The following is a 23,671-nucleotide window of genomic DNA, read 5'->3' as shown; positions in this document are numbered from 1 at the left end:
GGTTTTGATAAGCTCGCGATTTGCACAATTAACAGTGATGGGTAGAGCGGGCGCGGGGAACACGGGGACGGGTCAAGCATCCGCGGCACTTATTGTGATTTTCTTGGGCTGCGAGCGCGCTTTGTGCATTTAATAGGCACGATAAAAGCGGCGGAGCTTTGAGCATGTACGCAGCAACAGATTTGAGAATATTTTTTTGCTATTGTTATAACAACAACAATTAGTTGAAACTTATGTTAGTTTCACACCGCTGGCAGTTTTGTTCTCACTTTTGTCAAGTTTATTGAGATTTGCAAAATTTTATTTTCAAATAATTTTCCTTTGGCGCCAAATGAGCATCCATCCCTGGCAGTGCTTCGTGATCAGCTGATTTTAGTGCCTATCAACTTATACGTATGCATACTAAAAACGGTCACTCTGCACGCCAGAAGTCATATTCATTGCTTATAAGCAATTATTAATTTCAACTAATTTCATACGTGTCTCGCTTTAGTGGGCATTATGGCCGACAATTTGGAGCCCCTGGAGCCCAGCCTGCAGAATCTCGTCGAGCAGGACTCCCTCAAGTGGATCTTCGTGGGCGGAAAAGGCGGCGTGGGCAAGACGACTTGCAGGTAAAACAACAACAACAAGCCAACTTTCTCGGTTGATCTAATTAATCTTCGTGTTAAACATAGTTCTAGCCTAGCCGTTCAGCTGTCGAAAGTGCGCGAATCCGTGCTAATCATATCCACAGATCCGGCGCACAACATATCGGATGCATTCGATCAGAAGTTCACCAAGGTGCCGACAAAGGTTGGTGGAAGAATCCGGAAATGAAGTCATTTACCATTGTATAAGCTAAACTAAAGCACATCGCAATTCCTTTTCCGCAACCAGGTAAATGGCTTTGACAACCTGTTCGCCATGGAAATCGATCCAAATGCCGGTCTCAACGAGCTGCCCGAGGAGTACTTCGATGGCGAAAATGAGGCGCTGCGCGTGAGCAAGGGCGTCATGCAGGAGATGATCAACGCCCTGCCCGGCATCGACGAGGCGATGAGCTATGCAGAGGTTATGAAGCTGGTCAAGGGCATGAACTTCTCGGTAGTCGTCTTCGACACGGCGCCCACGGGACACACGCTGCGTCTGATTGCATTTCCCCAGGTGGTGGAGAAGGGGCTGGGCAAGCTGCTGCGGCTCAAGATGAAGGTGGCGCCCCTGCTGTCACAGTTCGTCTCCATGCTGGGCATGGCTGATGTGAACGCTGACACACTCTCCCAGAAGCTGGACGACATGCTGCGCGTTATCACCCAGGTCAACGAGCAGTTCAAGAACCCAGTACGTAGAAACATGTATTTAGCTCGTACAACGCCTAATCCGCATTCGTCCTTCGGCAGGATCAAACTACATTCGTCTGCGTGTGCATAGCAGAGTTCTTCTCGCTGTACGAGACGGAACGACTTGTGCAAGAGCTAACCAAGTGCGGCATCGACGTCCACAACATCATTGTAAACCAACTGCTGTTTCTGCAGAACTCGCACGACTCGTGCAGCATGTGCGCCTCCCGCTTCAAGATTCAGGAGAAGTACCTGGACCAGATTGCCGACCTGTATGAAGACTTCCACGTAACCAAGTTGCCGCTCCTCGAGAAAGAGGTGCGCGGTCCAGAGAGCATCCGTTCTTTCTCCGAGAACCTTATGAAGCCCTACAACCCCAAGGGCGAGCCCAAGGAATAGGATAGCCCGTCCAACCCTTTACCCATCCGTTTGTAAGTTTCTTCCTTAGTTTGTGTGAACAGAAAGTGCGTAAAATAAATTAAAGTTGAGGCAGCGATCCCCGAAGGGATCTGCTTCGACGTGTAATGCGTAGACAACGCTTAACGGATGCAGTATTCCAAACTGGAGAGGGTTACAACGAATGATACTTTCAAAGACCGCCCCCGGCACGCTCCATTTGCATTACGGTGGGAAAGTTGCTGCCTTGCATCTGCCTTTTGTGGTCCAGATACAGCCGTGCGTACCGCAGGTACTCGGTGTTGCCCTGCACAATAGCCGACATGAGCAGAAGGAACTCATACAGGTTCACCTTGCCCTGGGCATGGACATCAATGTCCCGCAGGACATCGTGCATCAGGTCGACGGGCACCTCCTTTACGCCCATCGTTTTCATTGCCTTGCAGCAGTCTGCAATCGACACGTACCCCGTATTGTTATCATCCATTTGCCTGAACTGCCCGGCAAACTTGCGCACTTGGCGCACGCTCATCTTAATGGGAATGCTCATCTGCGAAGCGCTCTCCTTGGTCAGCTGGCCCATCTGGGAGTTAAGAAAAGTTCGCGTCTGGCGGATCTGCTTTTTAATTTGATCTCGCGACCAGTTCAGCTCCTTGGCCATGATGTTGGCCACTTGCGGCAGTATCTCCTCGGCCACCTGGACATTTAAAAAGGCCACTCGCAGTCGCCGCGCCACCATGTCCTCCAGCGTGCAAGCAAAGTCTCGGACGCCCTGTTTTACCTCCGCCTCAATATACGGGAACTCCGAGTGGAGGCGCTTACCCACAATGGGCCATGCCTTTCCACTGCTGTCCGCACTCACGGCCACTTTGAAGGCATTCGATCCGTACGTGTTCGACAGGTGCTCAGCCACGTCCCGCTCCATTCCGAAGTCCTGCACCAGCCGTATGAACATCTTCGGACTCCAGCCACTGGCTCCGTCCAGTTTGCAGGACTCTGCGGTCACCGATTCCTTACGCAGCGGTGAAAGATCTCCATACCGGATGGCTGCATTCACGGTTTTCTCAGCCAGAACCCGAAACGACGACCACGTGCCACCAACGATGGAAAGCATGTTTCGAGGTCCTAGCTGGATTACATGGTTCTTGAAACGGGTATGGTGCAGTGTATCGGACTGCACGGGCAGAGGTTTGTAACCACCCCAAACGGCCAGCACATCGCATCTTCGCACATCGAAGTTGGGCGTTACAAAGTGCTTAACGCAATCCAGTAGGGACTGCACATCCGTCTCCGTGGGCTGCGTGTCCTGCTCGGGCAGATTGAGAGGCTCATCGCTGGACCCGACTAGCGTATGCCCCTGCCAGGGCAGAAAAAAGATGGATCGTCCAGAGGGCGTGTGCGGGTCGAAGACGCCCACCTCCTCCGGACAGTAGAAGCGGGGCATGACGATGATCGAGGACCAGCTGCGCGTGCAGAGCGGCTTGGCTTCCGAATCCTCCATCTGGCGGAGGCTGTCGCTCATGTGGCCAGTGGCGTTGACCACCACCTTCGCCCGTATGCTATACTTCTTGCCCGTCAGCTGGTCCACCGCCTCCGCGCCCGCCACATTGCCATCCTTGTTCTTGATGAGTCTCGAGACCTTCATGTGGTTGCAGATATCTGCTCCGTAACGAGCCGCTGTAAGGGCAACCGAAAGGCACATCCTGGCATCGTCGTGCTGACCCTCGTAGAAGACGAAGGCGCCAAACAGCTCCTGGCGTCGCAGCATCGGAAATACTTCCAACGCGTCGTCGGCACTCAGATACTGAAAACTCCTGGTGGCCTTGGGCGCCATCAGGTGGTAAATCTTTAGCTTCATGTAGTAGAGCGGAGCCTGCCACCAGTGGTGGACGGGCAGCAGGATGGGGACCGGCTGGCTAAGATGCGGCGCCAGCTTGCCAATGTGGCTGCGTTCCTGCAAGGAGCAGCGAACACGCCGAAAGGCAGCCACGTCCAGACGCGAGATGGCCTGCTCCAGATCCCTGAGGCCGCCGTGCAACAGTTTGCTCGATTTGGAGGAAGTGCCGCTGCCAAAGTCATTCGCTTCCACCAGGGCGGTCTTCAAGCCCCGCGTGGCAGCATCGAGAGCACAGCCGGAACCCACGGCGCCGCCGCCAATGATGAGGATGTCGTAGTGGGTTCGCTTAAAGGCCTCCAGGCACATCTTTCGCGTGGGCAGCTCCCGTTTCATCTGTGGCACTGGAGTCGAGTCCGCTTGCCTTTCATCGAATCCAAAAGCGCCGTGGCCCAGCTTGGAGCTGCCCAGCATCACCGCCATTTGAATGATCTTGGCCATGGTATTACCCCCTGCTTTACACACCAAATTTGGACTATTTTTGCGTGGGTCAACAATATATCTGACATCTAACGAAAGCACAAAAATTTGGACGGGTGTTTGCTTGCTTTTGGAAATATGTTTAATGTACATACATGCGAATAAAAACTTATCGTTTTCGTTCCGTGCCTCAAATGTTGGAATATCAATGGGATAAATTACTTTTAGAGTCTAGAACCGCCGTCTGAAGGAATTACACGTGTAGAGGGTTGTACAAAAACGCCAAATGCCAAAAATTATCGTTAAAACTTAGCACAAATTTACTATAAAAAGCTTTCCCGCTCCACTGTCCCGCTCCTCATGTGACTCTCGGGCTCTCCGTTTGTTGATTAACTAAGCGACTCCGGAGCGGGCTGGAAAGTCTCTGCTGGGCATTGTGGCTCCTCCTATTGCTTGGCACCGCCAAAGAAGAACTTGTAGAAGAGCGTGGCCACCAAGCACAGGACGAGGGGCACCAGCCACGACTTCACAGAACTCTCCTCGGTTTGCTGTTCCGTGCTCCAGGTCGGCTCCGACTTCTGGGCCACGCTTGTCCTTTCGCTCTCCACCAGCTCACCGATTTTGTACTTCTTCATCATGTCGCGGGCATCGTTGCTGTGGCCAACGTCCTCAAAGTTCTCCGTGGCATCTTTGCCGGCCTGCTCGATGAGCACCTCTTCGCCACCGGGATGCTGTCGTGAAGGAAAAGAGACAGATTAATATATTCGCATAAATAACTGTTGGCTGATCTTGGATAAATGCTAATGGACGTCTGACCCTGAATTTCATGGACCAGACAGCAGAGGGTATGGTATCAAGGTATAAAGTCGGGAATGCTTCGAAACATTCGTTTATGCGGAAGCTTTATGGTAATATTTTATACTTCCGTTGCGTTGAAAGTAAAAATATCACAACTAATTTCAGTTACAGATTTAATTTGGCACTTATAAGCCAATAAAGTTACAGAAACTTTGATCCTAAGAACTCGAGCGAAGTTACGTTTTGATTGTACCATTATAATAATGTTGAAACTTTGTACTATAGCTTAGAGTCATGCTGAAAAAGCCGCGGAGCAAGTATGATGTAATTATTGTTATTAATTACTATTAAAAGCAAACAAGTTGTTTCGCCTCAATTGTGCTGAGTGATAAGCTAAAGTAATTTTAGCCAAACTCTTCAAGGTGGCCGAGTGCAATTGAATCGATGATAAGCGTATCTCATAATTATTTTCACAATTCTTTAAACTTTTACATAGTCCAACTTAGCCTTATCTAATTTCGATGATTATATTGTAATTACTGTGTTGGTTTATATATGACAAATCGGAACATACATATGCAGGAAACACATTGAATAAGATTCGTCAAAATAAACTGATCATGTTGAATAAATAACGAATAAACACGTAAAAAATAATCTTTAGATCCAGCAAACGCTCTAAAATCTGGAAGTCTAATTTGCGATTTGTCTGGTGATGCTGTTACGCAGATAGCAAGGTAACAGTAGCTAATGTTATTCCTTAAGATGGAAGAGGACCAAGCGGATCAGATTAGGGGCATGTTTTAAACATGGACTGGGGATGGCTGCGGTCGATAGGCGGACTGAAACTTTGGAATGGAATTATAAATTAGATGCTTGGTCACTCTCACTATTGTTATTTTCAGCGTGTACCTAAAGTGCAACGTCATCGTTAGATCGGAATTTTCACAGAGCTTATCTTAGATCCCGCAGATAGCGGGAATGCTTGTGTAGTCTATATGTATAGATTTGGTGATGACCCTACTGCTGCGTCAGGGTGATACACTTTTCGGAGCCGGCGGCAGTCGGTTTGTCGGTGGTGCACTTGCATAAGAATCCGAATTCAAATCGGAGTCCGTTAATCAAATGAGATGCAAATGCAGACGCGGATTTCGCTTAACACTTGACCCTCGTCGCCCATCACACACATATATACATGTATGCAAATGGATAGTTTCGCCATGTGGAGCTCTTTCGACAGCTGGGCGAAAGTGGCTGCTGGAAGTTTCGACGTCGCAGCAAATCTGCGAAATCCGGACGCAGGTCAAACTACCGTCCGGGGGTCAAAGTACAGACCTAATTGCCCCGCGATGCAAGTTAGAGTCGCTACATGTGGCTACGTGGGCTTGGGCTTGTGCTGGGGCTGGGCCCATTAGCTCATCGGGACAAGTGAAACCCAGATAAGGCCCAATAGCAAACGATGACCCCCATTTAGTGGTGGGAGCGGGTGCGGGGCGGTGGCACTCAGCTGCGACGTGTTCCGTGCGATTCTCACCTCGTTGAGGAAGGCGGTGACGTCGTAGATGTTGTTGTGTATGAGCAGCCAGGTGTCCTTGTTCGTGTTGTGCTTGGCGACCTCGGCCCGCGTGAAAGTCTTTGTTTCCTCGCTCGACATGGTGATCACTTGTTGATTTCTACTGCGCGTTTGATTTGTGTCACGGAAAAACTATTTGTCCAGCCTCGCACTCTTCCTCCAGGGCGCACGGTCTCACAGAACTGGTGGCCGGCGGTCACACTGGCGCGCAGCAAGATGGCTTGTTTACACCAACGCCTATCGATATCGAATAGTGACCGTTTAGACTAGCCAGATTGTTTGTGGTATGAGCACATATTTTATTATAATATATAATAGCTTATAACTTATTTATCTAGCTTATAATTTGTTTACAGCACCCAATACACAATATATCGGATTTGGAGCGGTGGTTATGCGATGCGATTGTATAGTGGATCACGGCTATTTTACCATCGACATGTAAAGAATACTGCATACTTTTGGGCGCGATAAGACCAGTGCTCCAAAGCACCTCATTAATTTTGGCGCCCAATTTGAAATGTGAGAAAACCCTTTAGTGAAATAAACGATTCAAATGAAATGTACAAACAAAATTCGTAAGCAAATTTATTTTGGGCAGACCATTTCATTAATAAAAATGTATTTCGAGCGGTATCCCAGCGAACTGGTTCCACCAGCGACGAATGCGCAGACTCGGATCTTGTATTTACACTCAAGCCCTGCCTTTATTCCATACTCGGCAAAGGAGACTTCAAAGTCAAACGTATCCTGCTGTACGCCGTGCGGCTGCGGCGCTCCTTCAATAAAAACAGTCGACACGCATTGTGAAGAGTTTTCCAAAAGCTACAGCGCTGTCCAATAGCGCAATTCAAGTTAACAACAAACTAAGCATAAATATATTGATAAGTGACGGCGGGTGTGCTTTTGATACGCAGCGCTTTTAGCTTTTTTACAAAGGTAAGTTCCTTATTACGCAATTGGCATCCTGGAGTGGCCTACGTGCGGTGGCCATTTTCTTGGGTCCGATTTCCTTTCTCTGGTATACATCCACCACTATGTTTCCTTTTCCGCTTCGCTGATGCGTAATTCAAGTGACGGGATTTATGCGTTAAAAAGTTATTAAGTTTTGCCAACTTCAATCATGCCCTTGGATCCCGATTTACGCGTGTTCTGGAGCCCCGTGGGTAAACAACTCTTATGGGGGACAATCCAAAACTGAGTCGAGTGGCCCGTAAATCATTCAGATTGTTTGTGTCTTCGGGTTATCAGCACCTGGAGATTTGACTGGCCAGTAAACACTTACCAGCCGGGGGATACCTGTGCAAGGTGTTAGGAGAAGCACCCAAGCTCTGGATTTATGTATCCATTGCGGGTTATATGCGATATTCTTGGGGTAGGCGTAATGTGATTGATTACTTGTCAGAATAGTGGAGTATAATGCCAAAATTAGGTGTGGGTTTGGTTTATATATAGATATAGTATACTTATTATAACCCATTTAAACGCAATCGACGATTGTAAATTAGTACCACACACGCACTACTGGAAAACAAGAAAAACAAAGTCGGAAACTCAGATCTTGATTGCGATCGAAGGCATTATTCTCACTCACACAAAGGCTCTAAAAATAGCCCTGTTCCTGCATATTTTTTACACCGAGAGTTCACTTCGGTTGGCCGCCAGCGATTCAATTAAATTTTATGTCTCATTGCTGCATAATTGACGACATTTTCCGTTTCGGGCGGGGAAAAGGTGAGACAGTGGTCAACATTTTCCTGGCGCGACAGCACCACTAAATTTGCATTGCCAATCCGTCATTAGACTCGATTGATTCCGCCATTAAATACAATTGACTAGAATTGACGAACAAATGTTTTCAATTCAAGCGCAACAAAAAAAATGAATAAATAAATAATTCAGTAAATATTTTTCTTGCTCGATGATCTTTTGATCCGTACATCGAATGGGGAGGGGGGGGGGGTGGTATATCTTCGAGGGACGGATTTTAATTGGTCAGAAAAAGAGTTCGTTCAGTCGCTGTTTTTAATTGAACACATACTGTTTTTAATTGTGGCTTTTGCGAATTTCGTTCAACGAATTGTTATGTCACTTTCGCTTTCACCTTCGACCAGATTAAGGTTAAACAACTTAAATATCGCCACGAAGTCTTAATGTTTATAAATGTAAAGTGAAACGATGATAAATCTTATCTTATTCTTTGTTGTGTTTTTGCAAGAAATTTCATTGTTAATGATTTAATATACATATTTGATGTTTGCATATGGCATATGTAAGTTAATAATAAGTAAATGTGTACTTATTCATTGATATAGGGGTTGTTAACACCAATAAGTAACTTGTTTTGACCATTTTGCTGAAGTTCTGCCTAATTATGAAAATAATTCTTCTCAGTGTTTGAGGCTGTTGATTAACCCCAAAAAGTAATACATACATATGTATAAATGTAAATATATACATATATGTATGTACGTACATACATTTTTTGGTAAGGATGCAAATGTGTAAAACGTAACTGCGTAAATGTAAGGCGTATTTATAGCGGCTTATTTACGCATTGTTGTTGTGTGGGCCGTACAAAGAAGAACAACAAAGCAGAGGAAGGATGCCCATTTATGCATTCGTGCTGCGCCAAGGAGCGAGCGAGACAGAGAGACAAATTGAGTGAGGGAGAGAAAAGAAAAACAACGCGCTCCCTCTCTCACTCACTCACTGTCTGGGCATGCCACTCAGGCGTGATTATCATGCAGCGAGCACGTGTACATGACTTTGGTTTTGTTTTGCTTGCCGCTGCCCCCTCACCAACGCCTATCAGTTTCTTCTCAACGTTTCATTACCATGCAAACATCCACCGTTCCTCGCTCCGCAAACACAAGCAACAACAATCGCAAACAGTTAGAGGTGCGCACACACGACATACGTAGATACACAGATGCATACATAGATACAGCAAGCTAACAGTTTGATGCATTGATTGAGATAAAGATACAAAATGAGAGTACCGACAAAAATAATTTTTCTTACCAAAAAGAAGATATGTAACTAGATTTAGCTAAATACCCAGAACCTGAAAAGCTTAGAACATTCGCTTTCATAAAGTAACACTGTAAGTATCTATCTATCTATACACCATGCATATGTAAGTTGTTTGTTTATTTGGCTTTCGAGTGAAGGCCGCACGACGCATTTTAATTGCATATTGCAAGCATTTGATAAATTTCCACTCGAGGCAGACCGCTTCCATTTTTCCATTTTCCACTGGAGTCCAACGCTTTGCTTGCGATTAACTGTTACCACCCGCCGAGAATGATGAGAATCAAATCGTGACGTGACTAATGGGGCATCCTCCTCCGATCTGCCTAGCAGCTTTCTAAGAAGAACATATTGTCATCGAAAGTTCTATAAACGGATCCGATGGCCACTTGGCAACGTGCTCTAGATGGCTTCCGTTCTTGGAGGGGTTTTTGGCCAGCTCCTGGACTTTGTTTTGGCCATAAATCTGTCGCACGCGTTTGCCTAATGCATTTGTTGTTCTTTATTAAATTGTTTTGATTGCTCTGCCTGTGGGCTTGTTTTTCTCTCGACTTCTGCGTCCTCCGTGTTAATTCGAATGTGTAAACAAAAGATAAACAACAATCTGGTTCAAGTACACTGCTACAATATTGGGCAAACTGATATCAACATATGTACATATCAATAGAAGAAGTTCAAAAACCAATTAGAGGAATTTATGAATGTTTATTGAAAATATATGCAAAACATTAAACAAAAGCAATAGAATGTTTATTTTCCAGTGGTGTAAGTAATAGTTGTCTATAAATAAATGTGAAATGCTCCGAAATTCACAAAATATGGAAATGCATTTCTATAGATGCAAATGCGGCCATGCAATCCACACAAATGAATACACTCATTTCAAATGTTTCACGCATTCCCTGCGTGCCGTGTATGTGAGCACACAGTGGCGTGCGGATGGTTTAACCAAGGGGTTAAGGATTACTAAGCTGAGTAAGCAGAGTTTTGGAGTTAAATTTAGCAACTAAGAGTGCTGTTGGAATTTAAACTTAAGTTTACATTTTGCAATCTAATGTAATCAGGGATAAATGAATTTATTTGATGCTTTTTAGTAAAGGTTTAAGAGAGTTTTTCAAAACTGAGATAAAAAGGTTGATAGTATTCCGTGAGTAATCTTTTACCACTATCTTTAAAAACGAAATTTATATGTATGCTTATATGTAAACCCACGAATGGCATACAATATTATTTGTTGGATAGATGAATTTGCGACCCCCTTTGCTGGGCCCCTGTGCGTGATGAGTGCGTGTGTGGCTGTGTGAGAGTTCCACTCGTTCCATTTCGTCACCGGCTTTTTTGCTTTTTAGCTGCCGCATCGAGTGAAGCGGCTCAGATGTTCTTTGGAAGTGCGCTGGTCAAGTCGTCGGAAAAGCGCCGAGAAGCAATTGCAGCTAAAGAAAAATCTAGCCAATTCACAAGTAAAAGTGTTAGTCAGTTTGTATAATAAATACACAACGCAGTTGAGTTGCAGTAGTGCAAAAAAACAAAAAAAAAAAAAAAGTGAAAAAATTAACAGAGAACAATTACGAGGACAGCAAAATGCCGGTCGATATATGCAGTCAACCGCACAATTTGCTCAGTTCAATGAGGTAAACTATTAAACGATGCTGATTGAATTTTCCCCATTCTCCCCAATCGAGTTTTCCAATTACCATGGCCTCTAAAGTGAAAATGCAATATGTATCGGGAAAATATCTTGAGTCTTAGGATTTCTTTTAATTTTTATTAGTTTTTAATAGCGTGTTTAATTTAGAGATTTTACTCACAGTTTTGAGTCATAAATTCTCCCAAAAAAGTACAAATGGGAAAAAATTGTGTAAATTTTAAGTATAAATAATTGTTTTTTGTTTTTTAATAATGTGGCATTTATTGCTAGCTGGTGCACTGAGATAAAAACTGATCCCTTATGGTTTCAATTGAGCACTTCCAGAGTTGAAATCATAGAAAAGTAACGAAAGTGCAAGTGGAGTAAGCTCTGATATGATACGATTCGTCACCATCTCTTATCAAACTAATTGAAGCGCCAGACTTCAGACCAGACTAATATCCGATATTATATCTGATATCTTTATGGCCATGGCTTTCCGGCTTTGCTGTATATTAACCAAATCTAATGTGTCCGATTCTAGCTCTATCTTTTGTCAGTTTATTGATGTGGAGTGATTCGTATCTGGATTGTCAGCAAGTCCAATACTTGACCTTTTAGATGTGTGCTCACTGTAATTACAGCACACAAAAAGTAGCTACATTAATGATATTTACATCGAGAACTCTGAATTGTGGCTGGCATTGAAGATCAAGATAGTCGTTTAGAGTGTTTGTATATAGGAAAGGCGAAATAGAACTGCCATATCATGAGGCGGCATTGAAACTATTGAGAACTACGCAATGCGACCTTGGATATGTAATACGCAATCGAAGCTATAGCAATCAAAAACAATCAGAGATATACATATCTTTAAATATATTTAGCTATCAAATAAAGGGTAATTCTCAAGGGATAATCAATTAAAAATCAGAATATATGTACAAAGATACAAAGATATATTTTCGAAATGAGCAAGCCAAGTTTAGTGACCATTTAATTCTTAATGGCAACACCTCTAAATATGATGTATCCATTCCTTTGTCTGATTGCAGTGGAACAACAGATACCTCGTTGTCGCTGAACTCATTGTCCCTGACTTCCGTTCTGCCGCCAACGGATCCCGATCACCATAATCCACACAGTACACACAGTACGCACAACATGAACAAGCTGTGCCGCCAAGTGTCAATTGAGTCGCCCGGTCCGGGCGCCAAGAACTGCGTCTTCAACTTCTTCGTGCCCATCGAGGACACGCCGGCGTTGGGCGCCCGCATCCGGATCGTTTGCGCCGGAGCCTGCTATCGTCGTCGCGATCGCGCCAACTCCATCACCAGCATGTCCTCAGTGTCCTCGGAGCTGAGCGACTACTGTCCGTCGGTGAACTCGATGTCCTCGCCCGCACACCAGGGCATCCGGGAGGGCTCCTTCTTTCCCGGCTTCGAGGTGGCCGGCGTCATCGAGTCCCTGGGCTCGGAGATCACCGAGGCCAACAACCGTGGCCTGCGCATTGGACAGCGCGTGATCGTCTATCCGTTCGATGAGACCCCAGCCGGCTATGCCGAGCTGCTGGTCGTGCCGGACCTGAAGCACGTGGTGCCCATTCCCGACAGTCTGCCCATGGAGGTGGCCGCCATGCTGCCGACGGGCGCCCTGCTCGCCTGGAATGCCGTCTTCAAGGCTCAGGCCGTTGTCACACAGATTCTCAGCCAGCGGGCTGCCACGGAGCCGAAGCGGAAGCCCAAGATCCTCATCGTGGGCACTGGCGGCCTGGCACTCTGGGCCGTGCGCATCGCCTCCTATCACTTTGCCACAACTGGAGCCGACAACGTGGACATCACAGTGGCCAGTCTGCGGGACGAGGGCTTCCGCCTGGCCACAGAAATCAAAAAGTAAGCATCTTGAGGTCCCTCTGATGTGTCATGCTCTAACCATCTAACATCCTCCTCCTTCCTCCAGTGTCAGCGTGGTCCAGTGGAACGAATGCCTGTACGAGCCGCAGCTGATCGAGCGCACCAAGGACGTGTGCGGCGGAGCCGTGGACGTGGTCATTGACTTTGGCACAACCTCCAGGAGTCTGCACCGCTCGATGCACTGCTTGTCGAAGGGCGGCGTTGTGCTGATCAGCGACGAGGTGGCCGAGAAGCTGCTGCCCAAGTTCTCGCGCCTGTCGGAGCAGTACCAGCAGGAGATCATCGCCATCTCGAACGGCACCGCCGAGCAGCTGGCTGAGCTGGTGGAGCTGGTAGCCAACAAGAAGATCGAGCCGCCGCCGCACTCCGTCTTCCCCTGCGAGCAGGCGGCCGAGGTCATCGCCAAGCTGTGCAACTCCGAGATACCCGGACGCGCCATCCTCCGTTTCCACGACATTGAGTAGGCGTGGAGGAGGATATGGTTCCCCATCAAGGCATTAACTCATTTAATATGGATATCTGTTAGCTGTATTCGGAAGACAACCGACAAAACCGACAAAACAACCTGCAACCTGCGACACTCTCGAAGCGGATTCAGAAATGTGCTTATTTTGTAGCCGGTCATTGTTTTGTAACCTTAATTTTGGACTGCAGACGAACTCCTCGTTTTAATTGATTTAGCGTTTTAGGCATTTTTAGTATTATGTACATATAGATTGTGATTTATTTTATTTGTAAGCCACCACCATGATTCTACTTTTGCAAAGTCACCCATCACATCGCCATATTAGCCGGAGTCAAAATTCGGCGGCTTCTTCAATGATTTTCGATTAAGCAAAAAGCCCAGCAGAAGCGGATTACAAAATAAATGTTATACATACTATACACGAAATTGTTACGCATGCGATGCAAATGTTTGATTCAATTGCTTGATGTTTGTACTCATTACGTACCCAACATTATACTCTACTCTTATTCACAAATAAAAACCATTAACTATCAATCCATGGGGGCTGATCTAGGTTGCAACTGCTTTTCCTGATATTTCTTAGGTGCCTCCGTAGGATGGCCAATTTGGCCTCTATATGCTAATCTTTCTTTAGCATACTGTTCCTTTTTTCAAAAGATATTGTAGGCAATATCATTCGATTACAAAGAGTATATCATCGCTAGCATAAAATTGATGTATAGATATCAAATTAGTTTCAGGACAGACTAGTTTTAGCCGATGAAGCTTAAGGTGCAGCAAATTTTCACTTTAAAAACGTTTTTTTTTTAGTTTCAAATGTAACAGCTATTTTTAAAGGTGAGCAACAAACAGATGTGGCAACCCCATAAGCGCTTCTCTTATGGTTGGCAGCCCAAGCCGGACTGATTGGTGTTGGAAAACGCCGCAGGTGGAATTGCGCCAAAAACTGTAAACAGCGCGGCAAGCTGATCGCAAAAGCAAGGGAGTCAATCTAGTGAAGACCCAATTGAATTATTGCTGACGTTGGCGACTTGTTAAGCGACTGATAGGGAATCGCAGCGCGATGGTTAATAAAGAGAACGCCCGCAGTGTGGGCCAGCAGGTGAAGTGGATCGGAAGCCAAGACGAACTGCCGCCGGTGAAGAATCTGGAGCACAAGAACGTCTACTTCTACCAGAAGTGCATCTACGGTCCGCTGACTTTGTCCGTTGGCGACTTTATACTGGTGTCGAACGCGGATGCCGCCGAGCCGGACACAGTGAGTGGATGCGACGTGGCCCGGATCCTGCACATGTACGAGCTGCGCGAGCTGACCGATCGCGAGCCCTGCCGCGCCATCGTCCAGTGGTACTCCTGGCCGAAAGCCATTCCGCACAACAAATACGACGACGACGAGGTGGCCATAGACTTTAGCCTGGAGGTGATCGAGGAGCATCGCCCGTACGACAACGACGTGGCCCTCGGTGCCATCTATCGCAAGTGCATCGTGCTGGAGGGTACCTCAAAAACGTCAGCGGAGGAGATTCTCAAACGACACGCCAACAAACTGAAGTCCACGGCCTGCCCCATGTTTGTCAGCCGGTACAGGTTTGTCAAGGTGAAGCGGAGCTATCGCTTGATTCCCTTGGAAATTCACTTGGAGCAGCCGGAGGACAATGCCAGGCCAACCCGCTCATCTCGCAAATCCCTAACTGCACACAGAGAATCCAAGCGATCAATATCCGCCCGCCACGATGACACAGCTGGCAACAAGGGATCCTCAGTGGAAAAACGACGACGTGCGTCCATGGCAGCCTCGAGTTCCGTGGAGTTCATCGATGTCAACAGCTTCATCTGCGAGAATAAAGTGTCGCCAATTAAGATCGTGGGCGGACGCAGTGTCGTCCGGTTGTCTGAGAAGAAAAATGCTCCGGAGATCAATGCCAACTATCTGCCGGCTTCGCCTCTCACTGAGAAGAACGCCAAGGTGGAGACACCGAAATCCCGGGCCTCGGCAGCCCGCCGCAACCTAAATCTCAGCCTGGATCGCGGAGCCGACACCACAGCCGACTCAGACTGCCTGAACTACTCCATTGTTCAGCAGACTCCCGATCCTAAAACGCCTTCCAACGACATGAAGATCAAGCTGCGCCTTTCGGAGAGAAGGCGTTCGGTGCGCCTCGCATCCATGGACGTGGATCCCTTGTCGTTAGAGGAGGCCGTACAAGAACCCAATGCCCAGGGACGCAAGCGATTGGGCGTGGCCAATGGCGATATCTACCATACGCCCACCAAGAAATCCAAAGAGCCTCTGGAATCAGCTGCAGCTACCGAGCAAACGCCCTCGACGAGGCGTAAAAGCATCCTGAAATCAGCAACTAGTCGATTGGGTAAGTTGTCGATCTTCCACATACATAATAGCACACACTAAAATGATTTTCCTCGATCAATTTAGCCGAGGGCACGCCCAGGCGCAGTATTCACCTCTCGAACATTGTGGAGCAGCGCGTGTTTGAGGATGATGAAATAATATCCACTCCGAAAAGGGGGCGCTCGAAGAAAACAGTTCAAGACAATGACGAGGACTATTCGCCAAAGAAATCGGTCCAAAAGACGCCAACACGAACGCGTCGGTCAAGCACCACCACCAAAACAGCGACGACACCCAGCAAAGGGATCACAACCGCAACTGCAACCCCGATGACGCCCTCCCAAAAGATGAAGAAGATACGAGCCGGTGAACTTAGTCCCAGCATGCAACAGCGCACTGACCTTCCGGCCAAGGATTCCAGCAAATCCGAACTGCAGCTAGCACGCGAACAGCTTCATGTGTCTGTTGTGCCAAAGAGTTTGCCGTGCCGAGAACGGGAATTCGAGAACATTTACGCCTTTCTGGAGGGCAAGATCCAGGATCAGTGCGGCGGCTGCATGTATGTGTCCGGAGTTCCGGGCACTGGCAAAACAGCCACTGTCACTGGCGTCATACGCACCCTGCAGAGGATGGCTAAACAGAATGAGCTGCCTGCCTTTGAGTATCTGGAGATTAATGGCATGCGACTGACTGAGCCGCGTCAGGCCTACGTCCAGATCTACAAACAGCTCACGGGCAAGACTGTGTCCTGGGAGCAGGCACACGCTCTGCTAGAGAAACGGTTCACTACTCCGGCGCCGCGTAGAGTTACCACTGTGCTGCTGGTTGATGAGCTGGATATCTTGTGCAACCGGCGCCAAGATGTGGTCTACAATTTGCTCGACTGGCCCACCAAGTCGGCGGCCAAGCTGGTAGTGGTCACCATTGCCAACACCATGGACTTGCCTGAGCGCTTGCTGATGGGTAAGGATCACCTCCATAACTGAAACTTGTGGAATTCCCTAACGTGTATTGTTTTTCCTTTAGGTAAAGTCACCTCTCGTCTTGGACTTACCCGTCTCACATTCCAGCCGTACAGCCACAAGCAGCTGCAAGAGATCGTTACCGCCCGCCTGGGAGGATCGGAGACTTTTAAAGGCGAGGCCGTGCAGCTGGTGGCGCGCAAGGTAGCCGCCGTTTCCGGTGATGCTCGCCGAGCTCTGGACATCTGCCGGCGTGCTACAGAAATTGCTGATACGGCTGCGGTCAAGTGCGTCACAATGCTGCACGTGCAGCAGGCATTGGCCGAGATGATAGCCAGTGCCAAGGTGCAGGCCATTAGGAACTGTTCGCGGATGGAGCAGATCTTCTTGCAGGCAATTGCAGCTGAAGTTACGCGCACTGGCGTCGAGGAGACGACTTTCATGGGCGTCTATCAGCAGGTGGAAACTATTGCCGCCTTCATGGGCGTGACCTTTCCACCACCAGGACGCGCCCTGCGCTTGTGCTCCAAGCTGGGCGCCGAGCGACTCATCATCAGTGAACATTCCCGCAATGACCTCTTTCAGAAAATCCTGCTCAACGTCAGCGCTGATGACATTCACTACGCCCTCAGAGTGGAAGAGATGGTCAACTAAGGCCATAATGCAAGAACAAACGAATAAGAAGTTAATTAAGCACATTAAATTCTCATCTCCATTTTTAAGACTCCAAATCCAGGTTACTTGACCTATCACATTTCCACCATTTTTAAATCATTCATTATTCATACAACATTGTAATAGCTTAAGCGTTTTTAAATTATTTCTTTTTAAGCGTCATGTTTAAACAATTTAAAGTACAAACTCGTTACTAAAAATACCAAATAGAACACCAGCACAGTGTAACAGTCGTAAAGTACTTTTGGGGAAAACACGGAGTAGATAAAGAGGTGGTAGCGGAAGCCAACCAAGAGGCAGAGGTAGAAGGCCGCCGGCAACATGATTAGCGCGGCGTAGAGCGGAGCTATCAGCGAATCCGCGGCTATCGAGTACGGAGGATGTAGCTGCATGATACCCACACTGCGCAGATCCGAGCGCAGGGTGTGGACAACTAAATAGAGGAATGCATGAATATCCGCACTGTACGTGTTGAGGGTGACAAAGATGGCAACGATCGACGGGTTGTAGTTTGTCTGTCCGATATAACCAGGCGTTAGGTCAATGGTGGACAGGCTGTTCGAGTTACCCTGGTAGAAGAAGAACATCCTGGCCAGGAATATGGTCATGATGATCTTGTACACATGCACCAATCGCACGGAGAACTTTCGGGCACTGGTGCCGTAGACATCGCACAGCTTGTACGTTTGCTGCAGGGCCACGAGAAGTACGGGTAGTAGTAAGATGTTGTGGACCCGTTGCAAAAGTGCAGCCAACAGCAGCGAGCTGGTAAGGTTCGTCTGCAGCAACTGCAATAATGCACCTGTGGGCGGCACCTTCCCAAAGCTGTGCGCTTGAGGCAGTGCCGCCCGATAGCCCAGCATCAAAACAAGGGCCAAACAGCACCAGAAGATCACCAGCGTCGGCACCATAAGTTTTGCACTGGAAATTATTAAAAATATACTATACCACAATATTCAGGCTGAACTCATTTAAACTTACGCCATGTGCGAAGGCACGTCGAAGAAAAGCACCTGGCCGTTTAGCCCTCGGAAGCAGTAAACCATGAATAAAGCTGCTCCACTGGCCAACGACTGCGGCAACTGGCTGTGACGATGGAGGCGTGCCCAGAGCAACAGCATCGAAAATATGACGACGGTGCTCCGGATAGCCTGCAGCCTGTGGATGTAGCGCATCAATGTGAGCAGCATAAGCACCACAAGCACTTTACGCATTTGCCACAGACAGGTCGATGCAATCGTGTACAGATGACGGCCATTTAGTTCCACGTTGGTTTTGGTGATGCGCCATCGCAGCGTTCGGAATGCCGTCAATAGGATGAGGGTATTGCCCAGGTAATACCATGTATTATACTCGAATTCAATAAACGAGGAGGAACCAAGAGTTAAAGTGCGTATAGCATAACAAGCTAGCAGAGGTAGCGGCAATGGAATGGAAATCTTCAGGCGACGCGTGTATAGCGGAGGCAATGCAATCTTGAGCAGCGCCTGCGCCACGTCGATTGTAAGGTAAACAGCGATCGAGATGGGTACCAATAGGAGAATGCTGTAAAGCGTTGAACTGGTCATGATGATGTCCAATGCATGACTAGTATAATTTAAGACGACAGCAGCAATCACAGAGAGCCACAGTTGCCCCACTTTTAATCCGTCCAGCTGAAGCTGTTCGGTGAGATCCAAGTACAAGACGCTGATCACAATATGAAGGGATGTCTGAAAGAACGTGGTCACTATAGCGTACTTAAAAACTGGTCAGAAAACTTACCGATGTGGTCAAAGCTAATCCAACGGCAATAAATCCATAGTCGAACTTCACCAGGGATTCGGAGAGCAGATCAGAAATCTCGCGAGCCACGCGCATATAATTAAGCTTGGCGTTCTGGTAGTAAACCTGACTAGCTCCACCTCCATCGCCTTCTCTTAAAGGGCGCAGCAGCTTCTTGTGTAACAGGGTGGCATTCTGATACCAGGTGTAGTAATCTGGAGAATGAATGAATAATTAACTAAAGAAATCGGCGCGGAGGGATCATAACCTTACCACTCCGATGGACTATTTCGTGGCCGAACTTCACTCGCGCCTTGTTGAGCAAGTGGTGGGCGTTGTAGAAGTAAGCATACAACTGGTGCTCCAAAGACAGCGATTGCAGCATCTCCGGTATTAGGCAGCCAATGGAGAGCGTGGGTATTTCAACAGACAGAAGCACTGAAAGGGTGGGCGCCAAATCGATTTGGTTGTACCGTTTTGAGGCGGATCTGTGCAAGAATCATTTGTAGATGCAGTTTTTCTTTTAGATTGTACTTTTGGGGCTTACGGTGTTTTGCTGCAGTTGTTGTAATACAAATATAAAGGTACCAGAGTTTCGGCTGGCGTATTGCCGCCATGTCCTCCGCCATCAGCCATGCCATGATCTCCAGTCAGCATAAGCAGAACGTTGGGAAAACTCTAAATAGGGAAGGAGTTACTTTACAGCTTTCCCTCTATATTAAGCTATCTAATAGCTCACCTTATGATCCAATATTTTTTTCACCACCTCATCCATTTCCTTTAGCTTTAGGGGCACCCTAGGGCTGGCATTGCCCTCGACATGACCAATGTGATCGAGGCCCAGATAGTGTAAAATCAGCAAAGACCAGTCACTCCGCTCCAACTCAGTCTCCAGCGTTTTGGTCACATTTCTATCGCCCTCGTAGAAGTCGTTAACATAAAAGGAATCATGGTTCTCGACCTGCCGTGTAAACTCGCTGGGAAAGAGCTTCACCCAGGTGTGGTCGCCGGCAAAGGAAACAACTCGATTCTGCTGTTTTAGCCGGTGCAAGAACGAGTCCTGCATCTGCTCCGTATGACCCACGTTTAGCGCAATGTCGATAAAGTTCGAAAGGGTGCCGGTGGTGATGCTCTTCAAGCGTGGCATAGTCACCGTCGGTATGTCCACATGGAGCTTAAGCTTCTCGCAGGCCCTAGAATAAGCCACCGGCATAGACGTGGCATCGGGAAAATCATCGCGCAACGCGTCGACCAGTAACAGCACAAAGGAGTCATAGGCAGGTGGCGGCGGCGTCAGTCTGTAAAGGGTAACGAGCATTATAGGGGCGCTATCTCACGCAATTATCAGCTCATAAACTCACTCCATGCCAAGCAGAGCGGTGGGCCGGCCCTCTGGCACGGTGCTTTCCTTCTCCGCCACCGAGTAGGAGGCCGGAAAGAAGCCAATCAGAAAGAGCACGGCGCCGCAAAGGAACGCCGTGAGCATGCCGATGGTATAGACCAGCCAACTTTTGTGCTGTTCCATCTTCTTGTTTTCATCGAAAGTACCGCGCTCCACCGAAAACCACAACAAATTCAATATAATTGCCGCCCGTCAGCTGGAAGTCAAATATAAAGGCTAGACAATCGATAAGTGCTGTATGCTATCGATAGACGGCAAGCAAAACTTCAGGGGCGTAGGCACATAAAACTAATAAATGCTAAAGTCTTACGTATAATTTATATTTATTTTAAAACTATTGATACGAAAGAGTTAAGAGAGGAAATTTGTTAGCTTTATGGAAAAAAAGTATTAATATTTACATAATATTACTAACGTTTTGCCATTTCTCGAAGTGTATATTATTTTATACTTAATTTATCTTAATTTACATTTAAAATCTTACATATAAAAGAAATTTTTTAAATTTGATACTTATAAAACAAACGAATTTAATATCGTCTGTCGAACCCTTTTGCCCATTTGTGAATGCGCCCATGGTCTCTCATAGTCGGATATGTATAAACAAACGCTTTTGATTGTTATTTCTAACTTAAAATGGAAACTTGCGGCCTTATTTGTGTGAGCAGGGACTACGAGAAGTTCCTGATGCGCTGCTCCTACTGTCCAACGGACGTGGAGGTGGCCCAGTGGCAGGAGTTTGTGCTGCACATCCGCAACGTGCATAGCAAAGTAAGGAGCATGGAAGACGACTTCGAGCCAGTGGGGGAAAATTCTACGGAGTCTGGGCACGTAGATCCTCCAGAGGAGAAACCCCAAGCGGAAGAGTCGATATTCCAGCAAGACGAATCGGCGGACGGAGCCTGTGTACAGCTGCATATTGACGCAGTGCGTTCGTCGACAAACGAGACTGAGGAGTCGGACGTATCTTTGGTTACAGATGAAGAAGAATCCGTCCAGGACGAGGATCCAAGTGAACCAGCTCTTGATGATGCCAATTTAAAAACCACACCCACATACAAGGTACTTCTAGAAGCCATTCATGAACGCGCTAAACTAATCTCAGCATTCAACTTCAGTTTCATCCATCCTTCTTTCGCCGAGATCACCGAACCATAAAGTTCATAGAGATCTACAAGGAACACCCGTGCCTTTGGAATCCCGCTCACAGCGACTACAAGGAACCCAAGAAATGCAAAGAAGCCCTGAAGCGTATGGCCATTGACTTGGAGGCAACTGTATCCGTATTCCTGAACGAGATGGCCTTAAAGCTGGCCATCAAGAAAGTCCACATGCAGTTCAACACCGTGCACAAGCGGGTGGTGTCTGGAAAACAGAAACCTCAATCGCTGGCTTTCAGTATATACAAATTGTGTTGCTTCTTGAACGCTAGCAACGATGAAGAAGGGGCTACGAATAACGAAAAAATTAAGGCAAGATATTTGAATTAATTCAAATTGAAATTGTTAACAAGCATACTTTGCCCGCAGCTTGATTTCTCCAAGAAAAACAAGCTGACTACCGACCTGATAGAGATGTACGCAAACTTTCCGCAGCTATACGACTCCAACCACAAGGAGTTCTCCAATATGAGCTCTCGAAAACAGGCATACGAGAGCATGGCTGCGGAAATCTCAGTGCCCAATGTGGACATCAACAGCGATGACATATTCCGCGCCATCCAGAATCTCCGCCAATGGTACTACAAGAACACTAAGCATGCCATTTATGCCGGAAGTACAGCCGAGAAGTTCTACCTAGAGGTGTGTCGGTTCATGCCTGCAAAGATGTACAAGCAGCGGCTGGTCTGCGAATTTTGCCACCAGATTACGTCCTCGGATCATGTCCTGCAGTCGCACATCTTCAAGGCGCACAACATCGGCGAGCTGCCCTTCAAATGCACCTTGTGCGACCGAAGTTTTGTGGGACGTTGCGAGCTGGCTAATCACATACAGCGGGTCCATATCGGCAAGACCCACAAGTGCACCCATTGTGAGCGTTCATTCGCTGTGATGTCGGACCTGCAGCTGCACATCCGTACGCACACTGGCCACAAGCCTTACGTCTGCGAGCATTGCGGCAAGGCCTTCCGACTGCGGTCCCAAATGACGCTCCACGTCACGGCTATTCACACGAAGATCAGAGCCTTCAAGTGCACCATGTGTCCCAAAGACTTTGTGAAAAAGGTCGACTTATCGGATCACATCAAGGGCCATTTAAACATCCGCGACAAAATCTGCAGTGTGTGCGGTAAGGGATTCACCAGCTGCCATGCACTCATCCGACACCGGCAGATTCACTCCGAGGTGAAGAAGTTTGTGTGCAAACTCTGCGACTCCAGGTTCTCCCAGTTTGTGGGTCTTAATACGCACATGAAGCGCACCCACAACATTCTTCGTAATAATTCACAAAAGGGTAAAGATGCTGTGGATGCAGAGAACTGAATTTGATTAAATTTGCAATAAAATGACAGTTTATAAATAGGCAATCTTTTGCAAATGGGGGGAAATAAAAATACACAAATGAGAGTGAAACAATATGTTTAAACAAATTTATTTATATAACGGTTTAAGAATGTATATTAATAATTAAGAATATAAATTCTACATTATCTGGCCATGTCCATCTGTCGAAATCTGGGGATGTACATCTAAAAGCCTAAACACATTCCCCTGCCTACGCTGCGCTATTTTTTCCAAAATGTTGGCACGCCCACAAGGCGCCGACAACTGTAACGCCCATACATTTGAAAAACGTTTTGGTGTTTTCCTGTTCATATTTGTCTCGCTATTTTCTATCGATATGACAAAAAAAATATAATTTCTCAACAAATAAGCTTGATTGATTTTGATTTTTCCAAATGGTTAGTACTAGAATTTTATAACATTTTTTTTCGAAAATTGAAATGTACTAGTTACTTTAAAGATTCATTCATGAAATGCAGATTTTTAATCATTTTTAAGCACCACCAACAGTTGTTAAAACGTTTTCTTTTAAGCCTTCATAAAATTGTGTTTAAATATTATTTTAAAAATAG

General features: G+C 46.9%; 7 protein-coding genes and 1 long non-coding RNA gene across 12 annotated transcripts, besides 1 other annotated feature; 5 read left to right on the top strand and 3 right to left on the bottom strand.

Moving 5' to 3' along the window:
* The first annotated feature begins 395 nt into the window (after positions 1–395).
* On the top strand, positions 396–1,860 carry CG1598 (uncharacterized protein). Its single transcript, NM_136452.3, has 4 exons — positions 396–614; positions 678–795; positions 880–1,320; positions 1,380–1,860. The coding sequence occupies exons 1-4, from the start codon at positions 502–504 to the stop codon at positions 1,716–1,718; spliced, it is 1,011 nt and encodes a 336-aa protein (NP_610296.2). The 5' UTR covers positions 396–501; the 3' UTR covers positions 1,719–1,860.
* Gpo2 (Glycerophosphate oxidase 2) lies at positions 1,795–4,173 on the bottom strand. The gene has a single exon (NM_136451.1). The coding sequence runs from the start codon at positions 4,048–4,050 to the stop codon at positions 1,909–1,911; it is 2,142 nt and encodes a 713-aa protein (NP_610295.1). The 5' UTR covers positions 4,051–4,173; the 3' UTR covers positions 1,795–1,908.
* On the bottom strand, positions 4,156–6,586 carry Cyt-b5 (Cytochrome b5; the record flags this gene model as incomplete). 2 transcript variants are annotated; one of them, NM_136450.4, is made up of 2 exons in its annotated part: positions 4,156–4,760; positions 6,362–6,586. In NM_136450.4, 2 exons carry the CDS (start codon positions 6,479–6,481, stop codon positions 4,476–4,478), a joined length of 405 nt encoding a protein of 134 aa, NP_610294.1. In that variant the 3' UTR covers positions 4,156–4,475. The 2 variants fall into 2 exon arrangements, with proteins under 2 accessions (NP_610294.1, NP_724575.1); NM_165540.3 differs by lacking the exon at positions 6,362–6,586 and adding an exon at positions 4,997–5,083.
* Positions 6,587–6,594: 8 nt separating this feature from the next.
* Positions 6,595–6,902, top strand: lncRNA:CR44209 (long non-coding RNA:CR44209). The gene is made up of 2 exons (NR_073856.1): positions 6,595–6,684; positions 6,757–6,902. It is a non-coding gene; the product is annotated as a long non-coding RNA:CR44209 (long non-coding RNA).
* Positions 6,903–7,110: 208 nt separating this feature from the next.
* Drat (Death resistor Adh domain containing target) lies at positions 7,111–13,974 on the top strand. 4 transcript variants are annotated; one of them, NM_165538.2, is made up of 3 exons: positions 7,111–7,339; positions 12,116–12,952; positions 13,020–13,974. In NM_165538.2, exons 2-3 carry the CDS (start codon positions 12,225–12,227, stop codon positions 13,435–13,437), a joined length of 1,146 nt encoding a protein of 381 aa, NP_724572.1. In that variant the 5' UTR covers positions 7,111–7,339; positions 12,116–12,224; the 3' UTR covers positions 13,438–13,974. The 4 variants fall into 4 exon arrangements, with proteins under 4 accessions (NP_724572.1, NP_001260779.1, NP_724573.1 ...); NM_001273850.1 differs by lacking the exon at positions 7,111–7,339 and adding an exon at positions 9,197–9,506; NM_165539.2 differs by lacking the exon at positions 7,111–7,339 and adding an exon at positions 10,802–10,901.
* Positions 13,975–14,375: 401 nt separating this feature from the next.
* On the top strand, positions 14,376–17,655 carry Orc1 (Origin recognition complex subunit 1). Its single transcript, NM_057955.4, has 3 exons — positions 14,376–15,811; positions 15,877–16,755; positions 16,819–17,655. The coding sequence occupies exons 1-3, from the start codon at positions 14,506–14,508 to the stop codon at positions 17,406–17,408; spliced, it is 2,775 nt and encodes a 924-aa protein (NP_477303.1). The 5' UTR covers positions 14,376–14,505; the 3' UTR covers positions 17,409–17,655.
* On the bottom strand, positions 17,551–20,812 carry PIG-G (Phosphatidylinositol glycan anchor biosynthesis class G). Its single transcript, NM_136448.3, has 7 exons — positions 20,555–20,812; positions 19,933–20,491; positions 19,741–19,871; positions 19,467–19,681; positions 19,194–19,408; positions 18,411–19,141; positions 17,551–18,350 (listed from the first exon to the last, which is right to left on the bottom strand). The coding sequence occupies exons 1-7, from the start codon at positions 20,716–20,718 to the stop codon at positions 17,582–17,584; spliced, it is 2,784 nt and encodes a 927-aa protein (NP_610292.2). The 5' UTR covers positions 20,719–20,812; the 3' UTR covers positions 17,551–17,581.
* Positions 20,813–21,155: 343 nt separating this feature from the next.
* CG1602 (uncharacterized protein) lies at positions 21,156–23,169 on the top strand. Its single transcript, NM_136447.4, has 3 exons — positions 21,156–21,657; positions 21,714–22,067; positions 22,125–23,169. Exons 1-3 carry the CDS (start codon positions 21,232–21,234, stop codon positions 23,076–23,078), a joined length of 1,734 nt encoding a protein of 577 aa, NP_610291.2. The 5' UTR covers positions 21,156–21,231; the 3' UTR covers positions 23,079–23,169.
* A 173-nt stretch (positions 23,170–23,342) lies between these two features.
* Positions 23,343–23,449: a mobile genetic element.
* The last annotated feature ends 222 nt before the right edge of the window (positions 23,450–23,671 follow it).

The sequence above is a fragment of the Drosophila melanogaster genome, chromosome 2R (genome assembly GCF_000001215.4).
Source record: "Drosophila melanogaster chromosome 2R".
In the NCBI taxonomy this organism is placed as follows: domain Eukaryota; kingdom Metazoa; phylum Arthropoda; class Insecta; order Diptera; family Drosophilidae; genus Drosophila; species Drosophila melanogaster.
This window is presented reverse-complemented; position numbering and strand designations above follow the sequence as displayed.

Bases quoted from the DNA above. Each gene is read 5' to 3' on its own strand.
- Gpo2 (NM_136451.1), bottom strand. From the start codon at position 4,050: ATGGCCAAGATCATTCAAATGGCGGTGATGCTGGGCAGCTCCAAGCTG.
- Drat (NM_136449.3), top strand. From the start codon at position 11,015: ATGCCGGTCGATATATGCAGTCAACCGCACAATTTGCTCAGTTCAATG. The intron at 11,065-12,115 runs GTAAACTATTAA...GTCTGATTGCAG, and splicing joins AATTTGCTCAGTTCAATGAG to TGGAACAACAGATACCTCGT. The intron at 12,953-13,019 runs GTAAGCATCTTG...TCCTTCCTCCAG, and splicing joins CTGGCCACAGAAATCAAAAA to TGTCAGCGTGGTCCAGTGGA.
- Orc1 (NM_057955.4), top strand. From the start codon at position 14,506: ATGGTTAATAAAGAGAACGCCCGCAGTGTGGGCCAGCAGGTGAAGTGG. The intron at 15,812-15,876 runs GTAAGTTGTCGA...CGATCAATTTAG, and splicing joins ATCAGCAACTAGTCGATTGG to CCGAGGGCACGCCCAGGCGC. The intron at 16,756-16,818 runs GTAAGGATCACC...TTTTTCCTTTAG, and splicing joins GCCTGAGCGCTTGCTGATGG to GTAAAGTCACCTCTCGTCTT.
- PIG-G (NM_136448.3), bottom strand. From the start codon at position 20,718: ATGGAACAGCACAAAAGTTGGCTGGTCTATACCATCGGCATGCTCACG. The intron at 19,409-19,466 runs GTAAGGTTATGA...TTCATTCTCCAG, and splicing joins CGAAATAGTCCATCGGAGTG to ATTACTACACCTGGTATCAG. The intron at 19,142-19,193 runs GTAAGTTTTCTG...ACGTTCTTTCAG, and splicing joins GATTAGCTTTGACCACATCG to ACATCCCTTCATATTGTGAT.
- CG1602 (NM_136447.4), top strand. From the start codon at position 21,232: ATGGAAACTTGCGGCCTTATTTGTGTGAGCAGGGACTACGAGAAGTTC. The intron at 21,658-21,713 runs GTACTTCTAGAA...ATTCAACTTCAG, and splicing joins AAACCACACCCACATACAAG to TTTCATCCATCCTTCTTTCG. The intron at 22,068-22,124 runs GCAAGATATTTG...CTTTGCCCGCAG, and splicing joins CGAATAACGAAAAAATTAAG to CTTGATTTCTCCAAGAAAAA.
- CG1598 (NM_136452.3), top strand. From the start codon at position 502: ATGGCCGACAATTTGGAGCCCCTGGAGCCCAGCCTGCAGAATCTCGTC. The intron at 615-677 runs GTAAAACAACAA...TGTTAAACATAG, and splicing joins GTGGGCAAGACGACTTGCAG to TTCTAGCCTAGCCGTTCAGC. The intron at 796-879 runs GTTGGTGGAAGA...TTCCGCAACCAG, and splicing joins TCACCAAGGTGCCGACAAAG to GTAAATGGCTTTGACAACCT.